This window comes from Euphorbia lathyris, chromosome 1 (assembly GCF_963576675.1).
Source record: "Euphorbia lathyris chromosome 1, ddEupLath1.1, whole genome shotgun sequence".
NCBI classification, from domain to species: domain Eukaryota; kingdom Viridiplantae; phylum Streptophyta; class Magnoliopsida; order Malpighiales; family Euphorbiaceae; genus Euphorbia; species Euphorbia lathyris.
The window spans coordinates 63402482-63417468 of record NC_088910.1 but is presented as its reverse complement, the minus strand read 5'-3'; the positions used below and the strand labels follow the sequence as shown (position 1 = coordinate 63417468).

Genomic DNA, 14987 nt, shown 5'->3' with positions numbered 1-14987 from the left:
GAAAAGTTGCTGTGCCATTAATTGGGCTTTAACGATATGAGAAGGATGGCCTGGTCCAAAATCAAACATTACATTGCAGTATTTTACATTGTAAATTTAGGTACAAATTCACTTTTTAAAAACTTGTTAAAACTATATAACACGTTAGAATTTTAAATTATATATTTTTTTTTTTTTTGAAAACAAAACCCATTTATTAAACTAAAGGATTCACATCCTTAAAAATTATATCAGCAAGCCAGCGCGGCAAAGAAGAAGAGACAAAATCGCTAGCATTGGAACATGCATGTCGTGCAACCAAATGGACAGCACCGTTCTCTAGGCGAGGAATAACAGAAATTTTAAAATCTTGGTGTAAAAATTAAGGGTTTAATATATTTTAACGGTTGGAATTTATAAATTAAGGGTTTAAATTATATTGTCTAGGGTTTAGGTTTTATGAATTAGAGTTTAAATTTTTTAACTTAGAATATAAAAATATAGTTTATTTATTATATATAGCAAATAAGGTGCCTTCTATGGTTATTAATTCTATAGTTAATTATGATATTCATGGAGAAAGCCCAACAAAATACCATCAAACTTTTTTTTATCCAAAATATTAACAATCCCAAAATTTCAACGCAAATGTAGATGAAGCAGAGAGGAGCGAGATTTGCGGAATTTTAAGGGTGTCCGCTCCGTTAGACACTGGATGATACCTTGGTTTACCTTCTCCTATTGGAAGGTCCAAAAGGGCAATCTTCAGTTTTCTGAAGGATCAGTTAAGAAAGAAATTTGCTTCTTGGACTTCCAGGTTCCTATCAGCTGCAGGGAATGATGTATTTATCAAAGCTGTTGCCCAAGCACTACCCAATTTTTGCATGAGTACGTTTCTTCTTCCGACATCCACTTGTGATGATTTATAAAAAAAATGATGAATTATTTCTGGTGGGTTTCGAAGGATGACGGTAGTAAGAAACTTCACTGGTGCAGTTGGGATAAGCTTAGTCTGAGAAAAGAGAATGGAGGTTTGGGTTTCAGGAGCCTGAGGGAGTTTAATTTGGCCATATTGGGTAAACAATGATGGAAGTTGATTGATAGTCCTAATACGTTGGTAAGTCGTTTGTTGAAAGCCAAATATTTTGCTAATAGCATTTTCCTTTCTTCAAAATTGGGTAGTAATCCAAGTTTTATTTGGAGAAGCGTATGGAGTTCAATTGGTGTATTGCAAAGTGGCATTCAGTTTAGATTGGGATGCGGTACGAGGGTGTCGGTGTGGAAAGATCATTGGATTGATAGAGATAGGGATCGTTGTGCACAAGTTGCGGAACGTGATTACAATAGGAATGTAGTAGTAGCTGATCTGTTTATCCTTAGGACGAGATTTTGGGACTTGGCAAAGGTGCATAGATGGTTTTGTCCAATGGACATAGCGGCAATTGCACGTGTGGATCGAACAAACATGTTCATGGCTCCTCTAGAGGCTGATATGAACCCATCAGCCTCGAATTATAACCGAGAACCCAAGACACATGTTGACACTAGTAGAAATTCTCTCGGTTCCTTCAGGCCACCTCTGAGCTTGACAAACAGATTGAACTTAGTGCAAAAAATGAAATACGTAAGAAGGGTGCACTTTATTGTAAAGAAGTTCAGAAAAACATAAATCTCAGAAAGAGGAAAATTGAGCACTTTATTCCTATTTATAAAAAAATTCACGCCAAGACAATGAAACAACACATTCAATGGGACTCACCAGAAACGACGCTCCTTGAGAACCTCAATAGTCTTTTATCTATCTATTCCTGCGTAGAGTGTCCCTAAGCATGTGGCATCATCACGCTGGAAAGCAAAAGCGATGGGAGAACCAGTCTACAAAAAGACCACACGCTTTGTGAAATAACATCAGTTTTCAATAAGTGTATTTGGATGTCTCGCCTACGTAAGAGCGAGAATTAGATACAACAAAGATGCAAGATATATGTGATAGACATTCATAATGCCTAATTTATACTTTAGATTATATTCAAATTTTAATCAAAATATATTACTCTGTCATGATATATGATATTGAAATGCATATTTAAATTTATATGTATGTAATTTAATATTGTAATTTTTTAATTATTTAATTATTTATGTTAAAATGTACTCGATTTTTGTTTTCTATTTTTTCTTCAATGAACCAAACAATTTTTTTTCCTAAAATATTATTGAATTTAAATTTTCCTTTTATCTTTCAAATAACAGAATTGGTTGGTTGATTGATTGATAATATTTTTTTTTTTGAACCTGAAATCTGAAATTCATATATAATTGGAATTGGCATCCTCAACAATAACGTTTGCCAGCCAAATCGGCACTACAGTTGATAAAAAATCGCTAGCATTGGAACAGGCTTGCCTAGCTACCAGATGTGCAGCCCTATTCGCTAAACGAGGAATAAAAGACAATGTAAAGGAAGAGTTGGATCGTAGAATAGCTCGACAATCTTGAATAAGCGATCCAAACTCCGAGATATCCTGTTTGCTCGAGTAAATTGCATCGACAACAAGCTTCGCATCAGATTCAAATTCAACATTCGTATACCTCATAGTAGCTAGCCAAATCAGGCTCGTGCGTAAAGCAAGTGCCTCAATTACTCGTGGCTCTCGTATTCCTGGAATGAAACTGCTGCTACAGAATAGGAACTCGCCCGCTGCATCTCTAAGGACCGCCCCCATGCCACAACTCTGTATTTCCTTGAAAATGGCTCCGTCAATGTTGCATTTAACTGAACCGGAGGCCGGCGGCTTCCATTTCTGATTCACCGTTATTCGCATCGGGAGCCTGTTGAATTGGAGTTCAGGCATCTGCCCTGCTGTGTGAGGAAAAACGCTGCTGTCCGGCCGACTGCGTTGGTTATTCGGGCTTTGCCGCTGCTGTTCCGCGGCTTCCACCGGTAGCGCTGCTGATTCCGCCATCCTGGCAGTCCCGTCGCCTTCATATTGCCGCTGGTTTCGGCTAGTGGTGCTGCGAGAGAGGTGCGTCGCTGGTGCGTCATGTTCAGCTCTTAACTGTTGTCGGGCTGGATGGTTCAGTGGCTGCGGGTCAGAAATAACTCTCGTTCGCTGGTTCGGATGTTGGGCTGTTCTTAACACTGAACCTTGGTGATAGGCCCTCCAATCTCGCACTTCATCCACACCTAGCCGCCAACTAGTATCCACCGGCCACCAAGTCATATGCCATAGCACCCTGTTTCTGTGATCCCAAATTGTCTTCAAAACACAACAGATCCGGATTATGATATCTTGGTTTGGACCACTTAGCACCTCTAATAGCCAATCAACAAAGTTCAACCCAGCTACTTGTGGCCTTGGTATTCCAGCTATTCGCCAAACATCACCTGCAAAGCAACATTCAACAAATAAATGGTTATCCGTTTCATCCTCCTCAACACACACCGGACACTCAATAGTGATGGGAATTCTTCTTTAGGCCAAACGCGCTCGTGTGGGTAAGCAACCCGAGCAGATACGCCAGATAAATTGTTTTAATTTAGGAGGTATCTCCAGTTTCCACAGTCTGTTCCATCCCTCCTGTACCACACCTTCCTCCCTAATCCCCATCACTGCAAGATAGCCCGAACGCACATTGTAAAACCCATCGTTTGACCAATGCCAAATTCTCATATCCTCCCCCACACTGAATGGTAGTATAATATCACTTATAGCACACACTTCAGCTTCATTGAAGCAACCATTAAGTCTATCCAAGTCCCATCCCCTACCATTCTCGAGCAACAGGTCTGCTACTTTCAATTCCTCCATCCCAGGGATCATAAAAGAGTTTATACAAAAATCCTCTAATTGAGGTACCCAAGCATCTTCCCAAACTCTAATAGATCTACCATTCCCCACCCTCCACCTTAGCCCTTTTCTAAGAATGCTAAGACCTTCCCAGATACTTCTCCAAACCATACTAAGATTATTGCCTAATTTAGAGAAAAGTAAGTTCTCCCTTGGAAAATATTTAGCTTTAAACATTCTACTAATGTAAGTCCTCCCTTGATTGATACTCCCTCCATTCCATTATATAAGTCATTCTAGGGTATTTCACACAAATTAAGAAATATATTGGTTAACTAAAAAAAATTATCTCTCATATCACTATTGGGCAATAAGCATTGGAATATTAAAAAACACATGTACCAATACAAAAAATAATTCTCTCTCATGTCACTATTGGACAATAAGCATTGGAATCCTAGAATGACTTATATTTAGAAAAAAAACTAAATTGCTAGAATCACCTATATAATGGAATGGAGGGAGTAATACTTAATTTTTTATTTTTGACGATGAACATGAACAGAGAGATAATGAAACTTTTTTTTTTTTTCCCTGAAAAAGAGGGATAAATGAAACTGTAGAGACAAGCACAAAAATTGTTAATATTGCTGTCCTTCCTTGTGAAGAAGACGGATCATAAATCTTTCCTCCAAACTTTCTTATTTTAGTCACTACTACAAAAGATTTAGTTTGCTCAAAATATGGTCACCACTTCTACCAATATGCAGTCCGATATTCGTTGTGCTCTTCACTTAGCTAATCTCTTCATCAATCCCAATTTCGTCTTCTCACGCCGCTTTTCCTTGCCTCTGCGCTCTAACTTTTCCAACCGCCGATTACTCTCTTCTTCTTTTCGTATCAGAGCTTTTTCTACCCATTCTACTGATTCCCTTAAGCTTCCAGACAAGCCGCCGATTTGTACCGCCGATGAGCTCCACTATGTCGCCGTCCCTAATTCCGATTGGCGTCTCGCTCTCTGGCGCTATCATCCTTCTTCGCAGGTCTGTCAACGCTCTCTAGATTTCCTATTTGCGGTTTTCGTTCTATTATTATTACTATTTTTGTTAACAAAATATAGCTCTGATCATTCTAGGCGCCTGCACGAAATCATCCATTGTTACTATTGTCTGGAGTCGGCACGAATGCAATTGGCTACGATCTCTCTCCTGGGGTAATAACTTATTGAATTTCGTTCTATTTCTGCTATAATTGCCTTAGTTGACTCATGCTAGTCAAATCCGATCCATTTTGTATTCTTGTATGCTATCTTTCTGCATTCTACCTGCAAACAATTGCAAATAGGGTAGCATCTATTTGAGTAAGTTGCCATTTCTGGCTATATCGCATTTCATTCAAGTTCAAATTGGTTTTAATAACTCCACATGTCTTAAATTCTATAACGAGCTTTCGCTTTCAATTTGAAAAAAATTCCTGATTCAAACATTGATTTTCTTTAGTCTCCTATGTAGCTTGTAGAGCTGTAGTGCTAATTAAAATATTTGTATGGCATACATCAAAATTTCCTTTTTTTTTCTTCTTAATTATGCATGCTATGTGCTTGCAGTCTTCTTTTGCTAGATACATGTCTGGTCAGGGATTTGACACCTGGATTCTTGAAGTTCGAGGTGCTGGATTGAGCGTACAGGGAACAACTTCCAAAGGGATTCAGCAATCTGCCCATGAAGCATCTGAAGAGATGGAAGCTGTTGCCAAGACTGTAAATAATGAAGCATTAAATAACGTTTCTGATTCCTTGCCAAACCAGCAGCCAACAAATAATGTTTCTGATTCCTTGCCAAACCAGCAGCCAACAAATAACGATTCCTTGCAAGATTTCGAGGTTTTGGCTGTCAAGCAGGATCTTACTGGTATAGCTACTGTTTGGGATGAATCAAAGCTGGTAACAAAGTTGACAGAAACTTTTATACGTATGTCGGAAACACTCTCTGGTTTCCTCAGTGAAGGCCAATCAAAGATTATTTCTGATAAACTATTTGATCAGATAGCAAAACTTATAGAAGATTCTTATTTATCTGAACGCTTTAATGAGACAAGGCTTAAACTCTTGAGCTTGTTGGAAACAAGACAAAACTCTGGTATTGCCAGCCAAATCAGGGATCTAAGCCAAAGACTTGTGAATATCTTCGAAGAAGGTCAAAGATCTGTTTCACCTCAGTTGTTTGATCTGCAAGAGCGTCTTTCTGCAATCATAGAAGATTTTCAGAAACAACTTGACTTGATTGTTAAATATGACTGGGATTTTGATAATTACCTGGAAGAGGATGTTCCTGCTGTGGTGAGGTGACATTTTGGCTTGTTGTGATGCTATATTTATCTTCTGCCTATTTTCATGTTTAAATATATATGATACTATTCCTTGTGTCCTGCATTTCCTCGAGAAAGAGGTCCTGTAGTCTGATCCAATTCCCAACAGTTTCTTGAATTGAAAGGATTGTACTGGATGATAAGGTTATTTCCATCATAAATTAATGGTATTCAAATTTGTATCTGTAGATGGAATATATAAGAGCACAAACAAATCCAAAAGACGGTAAATTGCTTGCAATTGGACACTCAATGGGAGGTATCTTGCTTTATGCAATGCTTTCACGATGTGGTAAGACACTATGGCTGTATGGCATATGTCCTTTACCTAATTACTGCGAACTCATTTACTCATATGATATATAGCATGGATGCTTTTAATACTTCATCATATGAGGCATGTTTTTTTATAATTATAAATCACGTGGCAGATATATGTTGGACTTGAGCTCCATTAATGTTTATGATACTGCTCGTCAATCTCTTAATTTTTGTAGAGTTTGTGTTAGCTTTCTTTTTGCACTTGAAGATTAAAGTCTGCAACTTGTCTGCATGAATGCTTCATCTGAACAGATTTGATTCAACTTAGAACTGTGTCCAAGACCCTAAGCATTTATGGTGAGCGAGATAACAGGACTTTCCTCCTTCCACGTGCAATAGAGAGGAGAGAGTAGTCCCAATATAAGACAAACTTGGTAAATTGACAGTGAGTATTGCAAGTTTTAGTTGGATCAATAATAATACTGATTACAAGTTTGTGGCATTTTGCACCAAAAAAATATTACAAAAAGTGACCTTTAAAATACTCATGTTTATGAATGGGTTTTCAAGTTTTCATAGAGAAATAGTGAACTAGTTATTTACATATTTTTTCTTTTGTCTGGACAACCTCTAAATTGAATTAAAATAGTCCTGCTTGCTTTTTCGAAGAACCTTTTGTGTTCATAGGGTATTCATTTTCTATAACACACATCCTCTTTATCCCAAACCCAGAGAATATAGACCAGAGGTTTCGAAGTTGTAATTCTAAATTGAAACAATTGGAGTGTCCTACTAGACAAACATGGCCTGCTTTTACTGGAAAAATTTATCACATTTGTGTATAAAGATGAAATGCTTGAAGCTTCATGCTCTGTTTCGTCATGGGTGTTGTTTATAGGTTTTCTCTTTCTCTTTTTGTTCTTTTCCTTATGGGATAAAAAGAAGAAAGAGATGTGTCACCATTATTACTCATACTTTAATATCACGACACAGGTTGTGAAGGAAGAGATTCTCGATTGGCTGCCGTTGTTACTCTGGCATCATCATTGGACTATACATCTTCAAATTCAAGACTCAAATTACTTTTGCCCCTTGTAGGTGTTCAAGACTTAATATTTGTATGCATAAGCTTTTTGTTAATGTCATGGCTGTGTTTGAGAAAGTAATATCAAGGGCATACATTGTTTTGCAGGCCGATCCTGCTCAGGCTCTTAATGTTCCTGTTGTACCTTTGGGTGCTTTACTGTCTGCAGCATACCCTCTTTCATCTCGTCCTCCATATGTCTTGTCTTGGCTTAATTATCTAATATCAGCGCAAGACATGATGCATCCTGAGTTGTTAGAAAAGCTGGTCTTGAACAACTTTTGTAAGTACATGTGCATAGTCAGGTTGCATTTGGTGGGAGAAAGTTCTTCGTTCAGTTGAAGTTACCCTCTGTGCATCTTAGTTGTTACTCTGTTGCTAAATTGGTTTCATTTATTTTGTCTTCTTCATTTAAGTCTTCTTTATTGAATATGAGGTCTCAATACATGTTGCAGGTACAATACCTGCTAAACTTCTCTTGCAGCTTAGAACTGCTTTTCGAGATGGTGGATTATGTGACAGGAGTGGTAAGTTTTTGTACAAGGATCATCTAGACAAGTGCAATGTACCTGTTCTAGCCTTAGCTGGAGATCAAGATCTAATTTGCCCACCGGAAGCTGTGGAAGGTATGTACAAACAATTGTTGACTACCTCTAGTATAGATCTCCAGTGTTCAAGACAGAATCTGATTTTTTACTTGTGGTGATTTAAATGCATCAGAAACTGTTAAACTCATGCCGGAGCATATGGTTACCTATAAGGTGTTTGGAGAACCTGGAGGCCCACACTATGCACACTATGATCTGGTGGGAGGACGACTGGTATGCACTTCCATTTTGTTTACATTCTGAAGAACAGGATAAGGTCTTTCCTAGCAGTTATGTTCACTATTTTCTGTAGTAATTTTATTTCATTTTCTTATCTCCAGGCAGTGGAGCAGGTTTATCCGTACATAATCGAATTTCTGAGTCATAATGACTGACATCAATATCTAGTCAAAATGAATTAATTACCGACCCCATTCACACGCTGCATCAAGCATGGCTGATAGATACTTGTATACAGTATACATACATGTCTTTAATGGACCATTGAATTTATTACTTGCTTTTGTTGATGAATGTAATTATTGGGAGAGAGGATATTGGTGTCTGCATCTAAAAGCAAAAGGGAACCGCGTTCTTTTGAGCTTCAATGCTGGTCTTTAAGATGAAATCAAGGTGAAGAAAAGAGTAAACTGAAGATTATCTGATGTATCTACATTTAATTTCATTTTAATCGAGGTCAAGGACCAACGACAGATACAACATGTTTTGTTCATGATTATTTTTTCTTTTTTCCAAAGTTATTTAACATAGTTCGTAATGTTGTAATACAACCTTACTACCTTTTTGGAGAATGAAAGTGGTTGTTCAAAGTTTAATTTAATGGAAGCTCTCTACTTTTTTATTTTGATTAAAGGAATCCTCTTTTTTTCCTTTTTTTTTGTCCTTAAAAAGAAAAACAGGTAGACGTTGAAGGTGTGGAGAGAAGATGTGAATTATGTTGATAGAATGGGAAACTAGAAATCAGTAGCGTAAGGGGGTTGATGTAATCCAATGACTGAGAAGAATTGAAAGGGAATCCAATGTTGGAAAGCAGGATACATGTTTAGAGCAGTGTCTTGTTAAGGCAAGACAGTAGGATCAGGGGTTGTGACCACATTCATCATTGTCCCCCTTCCAAGAGTAACACTTGTGTCAGCTCTGAATCTCTTCCACACAAAAGCTCAGAAATCTTAATTTATTGGTTTAGGCTTAAACTCACAGAAATACCCTTGTTAATGAGCAATGTTAAAACCAAAAGATGCCTCAACAAGTAGCTAATATAATGTGGTTAAGTGTCATAAATTTGAAAAGGAATAAATACATACATACATGTTGCGAGTGTTGGTTCCAAGCATTTAAATGTTGATGATATTTTGGATTTAGAACCTAAAAAGCAGAAGCATTGTACCGATATTGGGTTGCAGCATCCAAACCAACTTTTGCTAGGATCAGTTCGGCCATCCCTTGTCTTTCTGTTTTTTAGCAACTTACTTGCGTACTTGCATGTTGGTAATATCAGAAGAAGATAAGCTTCATTTAATGATTAATAATGGGAGGAAAGGTTCCTTGTCTTCCCACTGTTTTTCTTATTCACTTAACAACCCTACACCAATATAAATAGGCTCTCAGAATCATCTGCAAACTAAATTCATTTTCCTGTAAAACATAATGGACACTAATGCATCAGGCTTCTTTCTGAACCCTTCATCTCTTCACTCTGTTTTCTATCAAGGAGACGAAAATGATGGTATTATCGATCTGGGTCTTAGTCTCAAAACATCCCAACCTCAATCAGGACATTGTATGCAAATCTTATTCCTTGTTGTAAATTAGTTATTGCATTTTTCATTTGATGATAAATCATATTGGTTTGTTGTGGATGGTCCAAGTGATAGGGCAGGAGGGATATGATGAAGTAATGGGTTGGGCACAAGGACAAGGGAATACATCTCTGAAACATTCAAAAGTTACAGCAGATGAATGCGAGGAAGAGGTTGTGCAAAGCAGAGAAAGTTGGGGTTATGTGAAAGTAAACATGGATGGTGTTGTTGTTGGCAGGAAAATTTACATACTAAATTATGGGGATTACTCTACCCTTGCACTTCAGCTTGAACACATGTTTGGTAAGCATCAATTTACCTCTACTACTGTACAATGGATTTATTTGTATTTCTCAAGAATAGATTCATCTATTTCAGGGAGACAATCATGTGGAAGTGGATTAAGGCTATTTCATCCAGGATCTGAATTCTGCTTGTTGTACAAGGATAGGGAAGATAATTGGAGGAGTGTTGGTGATGTTCCTTGGAAGTAAGTCCTTTTCTTATTCATGTCTGTCATATTTTTCTTGTATTCAGATCATACAACTTATTATTGTTTTATTTGGTTCAATCTTGTTAGGGAGTTTGTAGAATGCGTCAAGCGCCTACGGATTGCTCGAAGAAACTGAACCTACTTGTACCAATTTTATCATGGAAAAAAAATGAACTCTTGTAATTGGCGCCATTTGAGCCATTCCTTTTGGACTCTCTCATCAATGCAAGGCGTTTCTTTCAATTAATATGAAATTTAGAGGTGAACTGGTAGACTTTGAGAAAAGAAGGGTGAAAATTCCATCTACTATATATGTTAATTTAATGAAGAATGAACCACAAAAATCTTCTTCATTACTAATATACCACCATCTGTGGTAACACATTATTATGTATAAGTAATAAATTTTAATTGGGAGTTAAAAAAGAAAAATGTTATTAATTGTGCAGGGGAATGAGGAATTAGGTGGAATTGAATTGACTAAAGACATTCCAACAAGAATCTGTGTTAAAGTTATCTAAAATAACAGCTATTATATTATTTGATTAGTGGACTCCACTTTTCCTACATTAGCGCCACATGCTAAGCTCACTATTAAATCATTATTTATTCTAAAGCACCAAACCACACATCTTATATATGTTTTCTTGTATCTCAGCTATCTGTACTCTACTATATAATAATATGACAGAATTGAGGTAGTAGACAAATTTAACACATTTTTAGAGAAATAATTGGGATTCATATCATCCATTTCATCCTTTAGCAGAAGAACACTGTTTAACTCATGAATGCAAAATAGTTAGTAAATACTGTCAAATCTTTTGTTTTGGGTTTTTTACTTGATAATTATTATTTGTTATTACAAAAGAAAAGAAAAGAAGATGCAAAAACCAAATAATTAACTTTCCAATAACAAGACAAACATAGAGAAAAAGATCTGCAACATGCAACAAATCATCATGTACACTACTAACAAGCAATCTCCTATGGAGGCACAGTTCACCTTCTCATACCAAAAAATAATAATAATAAAAAAAAAGCCATGAATTGCAGAGATTTCATCACTACTTACTCATAAACTGCATCATTACAGAATTTATATTCAATCTCATATCAATAAAACAGATTCAACAATTAGCATTTGATGATGATCACTCAGAAGATATCACCAATCTGTTCAAGGCTTCGGATATATTCCTCATTACAGGTCTTCTTTCGGGGTTGCTGTTAACACATGCCATTGCTATCTTTAGAACTGCAACCATTTCTTCTTCTTTCTCTACATCTGGACTTAAATATGGATCCAACACATCCCCAAGCGGCTTTTGCTCTTCAATGCATAGCTGAATCCAGTTAACAAGATCCATTTCCGAGGTGCCCACATGTACTAATGGACATCTTCCTGTTATCATTTCTAATAACATCACTCCAAATGAGTATACATCCCATTTCTGTGATGGTTTCACCACTTTAAGAGCTTCAGGAGCCTGGTAATAATTACACCCCAAATTCATAGATGATACTGTAGCAACTTCGGAGCTTGGTGCAGCTTTTTGCTGTCTTTCTTGTGGATTCTCTGTGGCTATTCGACTCGACTGTAGGGTTGGTGATGCCCCAGCAATATTCGCAAGGCGTCCCAGTCCGAAATCAGAAATTTGTGGCTCCATGTTATGTCCAAGAAGTATATTATTTGGCTTCAAGTCTCCATGTACATACTTCTTAGGACTGAATTCATGCAGGTAAACCAAGCCTTTTGCAACCCCCTTAATGATTTTCAACCGAATAGACCAGGACAACGGTGTGAATGAAACCATTCCAGGCTTCCCTGAAGACATAAATATTGAAACAACAGTAAAGATTCAAATGTTAAATATATATATAAGCTGCAATGCAAGGGTATTGAGAAGACTCACCATGAAGTGCAGTTGCAAGGCTTCCATTAGGTATGTAATCATAGATCAGCAACTTCTCATCCACTGACCAGTAATAAGCTCTGAGAGTTACAATATTAGGATGCCTTAGCTTCCCAATAGCTTCGACTTCTGTTTGGAATTCCTTAAACCTTTGAGAACCTCCTTCTCCTAATCTTCTCACAGCTAAAGTTAGCCCATCATCCAGTACAACTTTATATACAATCCCAATTCCACTCTTCCCTAAAACAAAAGCCGAAGCCTTAAGCAGCTCGTCTAGATCAAAAGCCACCTGTGAATCCAATGGCACAAGATCATACTGTTCCACATTTTCAGATTGAGTCTCGGAATCATCCTTCCTAAAGCACAAACATTCCCTTCTTCCCTTTGTTCCTTTGTCAATAATATAGCCATTTTCATCTTTGTCATTCCCAAATGCACAAATCCTTGAATAGCAGTACGAAAACAACAATCCAACAAGGCAAATTCCAATTACATCACTCACAATTATTGCTATAACAGCACTCTTACTTAGTCCTCTTCTTTTCTGACCCTTCCCACCATTATTATTCAAATCTTGAGGTGGATAATTATTAGGCAAAAACGGAATTGATGAAGGCGAGCTTGCGCCAGGAGTATCTGAAGAACAGGCATTCTTCAATGGAGGACCACAGAGCCCAGGATTCCCAATAAAAGCTGTCGGTCCCCGGTTCATCAGAGCACCATTTTGTGGTATTGGACCACTCAAATTGTTGTAAGTTAGATCAATATAAACCTTCTCAGGAAGGTTTCCAAGACTAGCTGGGATTGAACCAGTGAAGTGATTATGTGCCAAATCAACAGTACCTTGCAAACTAGAGAGATTTCCCATATCACTAGGAATGGAACCATTGAATTCATTAAAAGAGAGGTCAAGTTTCTCGAGAGAAAGCAGAGCAGAACCAAAGCCATCCGGTAAAGAACCAGTGAAATTGTTTTGGCTAAGATCAAGGTTTCTAAGCCTCTTGCATTGAATAAATGATGTGGGTAATGAGCCATTGAAGAAATTCTGTGACAAATCTAAGGTCTGAAGATACTTAAGCGATCCCATCTGATTGGGCAAAGAGCCAGATAAGGCATTTCCATAAAGCACAAGACTTTGTAACCCTTGAGCTTGAAAAAGGCGAGGGGGTAAGGTACCAAATAATCTATTATTCCTCAAATTGATATGTCTAAGGTCGGAGAGAGAACCAATGGAAGAAGGAAGAAAGCCATAAAGTTTCTTTTTTGGAATGCTAACAGAAACAACTTTTTGATCCTTGCATGTAACCCCATTCCATGAACAAGGGGTTTCATCAGAGGAGTTCCAGGTGGTCAAAGACCCTTCTGGGTCCTGAGATATAGATTGCTTGAAAGACAAAAGAGCATACCCTTCATTATTCAAACAACTCACTAGAGAATTGGAATTAAAAAGTACCAAAACCAGTAGAATCAATAAAAACATTTCCAGAAAATTAACAAATGGGAACTGACCGTTGGAAAGAGAAGCTAGCGTATGAAGTAGTTAACAAGTTCTTCCTTCTCAGTAGCAGAAAAACTGAAGAGAGTTTGAAGAAGAAGAAGAAGAAAGGTTGAAAAGATACAAGCAAGAAAGCATAGAGAAGAGGAAGAAAGAGAAAAGAGAGTGTGAAAGGAGACAGTGTGGAAGAAAGGTAAAGTTTTGTGCAAGCTAAGACCTTGGGAAGATAGATTAGATTAATTACAGTGAAACAAAAAGCAATATCATACTATACTCTATACTGTACCTAACTCTAAATCAATTTCTAGTCTAATCATTTTATCGTGATATTTTCTAGCAAAAATTACAAACTAGATCAAATGGGAGGCTGATTTACATATTTAACTCATTTACTCATCCTATTACATATCTAGAATGATTTTGTGTGACTTTCTCATAATACCCCTAACCTTCCTACTTCCCACCACTCGCGAACGGCCGCTCCCCCTGTCTCATTGGTTACGCAAAAAGTTGCTCCTGCATTAATGATTTCAAGACTTTTGATCTTCCTTTTTTCCTTTAAATTGTACAAAATCTGCACCATTTCGTCTGTTATCATATTGTTATTATCGCTTTTGGGGGTGAAAGGGGCAAAAAAATGTAAGTATCTGTTGTTTTTTCTGCGTTTTTTCATGAATACACATCGTGAATCGATGGTTTCGTGAAGCTTTGCGAAGAGAAAGAGCCTGGAAAGTGACGATCTACTTCGTGAATCGATGATTTCACGAAGATCTGCGAAGAGAAAGAGTCTGAAACGTATGAATCTACCTCACGAATCGATTAGTTCGCGAAGTCTGTGAATAGATCCTCACGTTTCAGACCTCGCAGACTTCGCGAAAGCATCGATATGCGACGTAGATAGTCACGTTTCAGACCTCGCAGACTTCGTGAAAAAATCGATTAGCGAAGTAAAATCACCTCTTTCCCTGCACATTTACATTCGCATGCTTCACTAATCTTCATTTCGCGAAGCCAAAATCGTCTTTTTCTCTGCCTAACACGATTCATTTTTTCTGAAAGTGGTTGAATACGCAACATCCTTTTCTGGAAGGCGGCGTACTATGCTACAGGGGAGATGATTTTCCTTCCTGTATAGGGATTAACTTCCTTTAAGTTGACACATTCACTCCTGAAGTGGTTAGTTAGGAGAGATTG

The 14987-nt window shown here is 37.5% G+C and overlaps 3 protein-coding genes across 5 annotated transcripts; 2 read left to right on the top strand and 1 right to left on the bottom strand.

The window, feature by feature from the left end:
- The first annotated feature begins 4326 nt into the window (after positions 1–4326).
- LOC136235469 (uncharacterized) lies at positions 4327–8910 on the top strand. Its single transcript, XM_066025166.1, has 9 exons — positions 4327–4813; positions 4906–4983; positions 5377–6108; positions 6327–6429; positions 7392–7492; positions 7591–7765; positions 7938–8108; positions 8203–8303; positions 8411–8910. Exons 1-9 carry the CDS (start codon positions 4514–4516, stop codon positions 8462–8464), a joined length of 1815 nt encoding a protein of 604 aa, XP_065881238.1. The 5' UTR covers positions 4327–4513; the 3' UTR covers positions 8465–8910.
- A 38-nt stretch (positions 8911–8948) lies between these two features.
- Positions 8949–10611, top strand: LOC136235479 (auxin-responsive protein IAA32-like). Of its 3 annotated transcripts, none has more exons than XM_066025195.1 (4): positions 8949–9870; positions 9959–10192; positions 10268–10379; positions 10470–10611. In XM_066025195.1, the coding sequence occupies exons 1-4, from the start codon at positions 9738–9740 to the stop codon at positions 10516–10518; spliced, it is 528 nt and encodes a 175-aa protein (XP_065881267.1). In that variant the 5' UTR covers positions 8949–9737; the 3' UTR covers positions 10519–10611. The 3 variants fall into 3 exon arrangements, with proteins under 3 accessions (XP_065881267.1, XP_065881258.1, XP_065881251.1); XM_066025186.1 differs by having other exon boundaries at positions 10253–10379; XM_066025179.1 differs by having other exon boundaries at positions 9965–10379.
- Positions 10612–11267: 656 nt separating this feature from the next.
- On the bottom strand, positions 11268–14012 carry LOC136235460 (receptor protein kinase-like protein ZAR1). The gene is made up of 2 exons (XM_066025154.1): positions 12299–14012; positions 11268–12210 (listed from the first exon to the last, which is right to left on the bottom strand). The coding sequence occupies exons 1-2, from the start codon at positions 13776–13778 to the stop codon at positions 11537–11539; spliced, it is 2154 nt and encodes a 717-aa protein (XP_065881226.1). The 5' UTR covers positions 13779–14012; the 3' UTR covers positions 11268–11536.
- Positions 14013–14987: the final 975 nt, after the last annotated feature.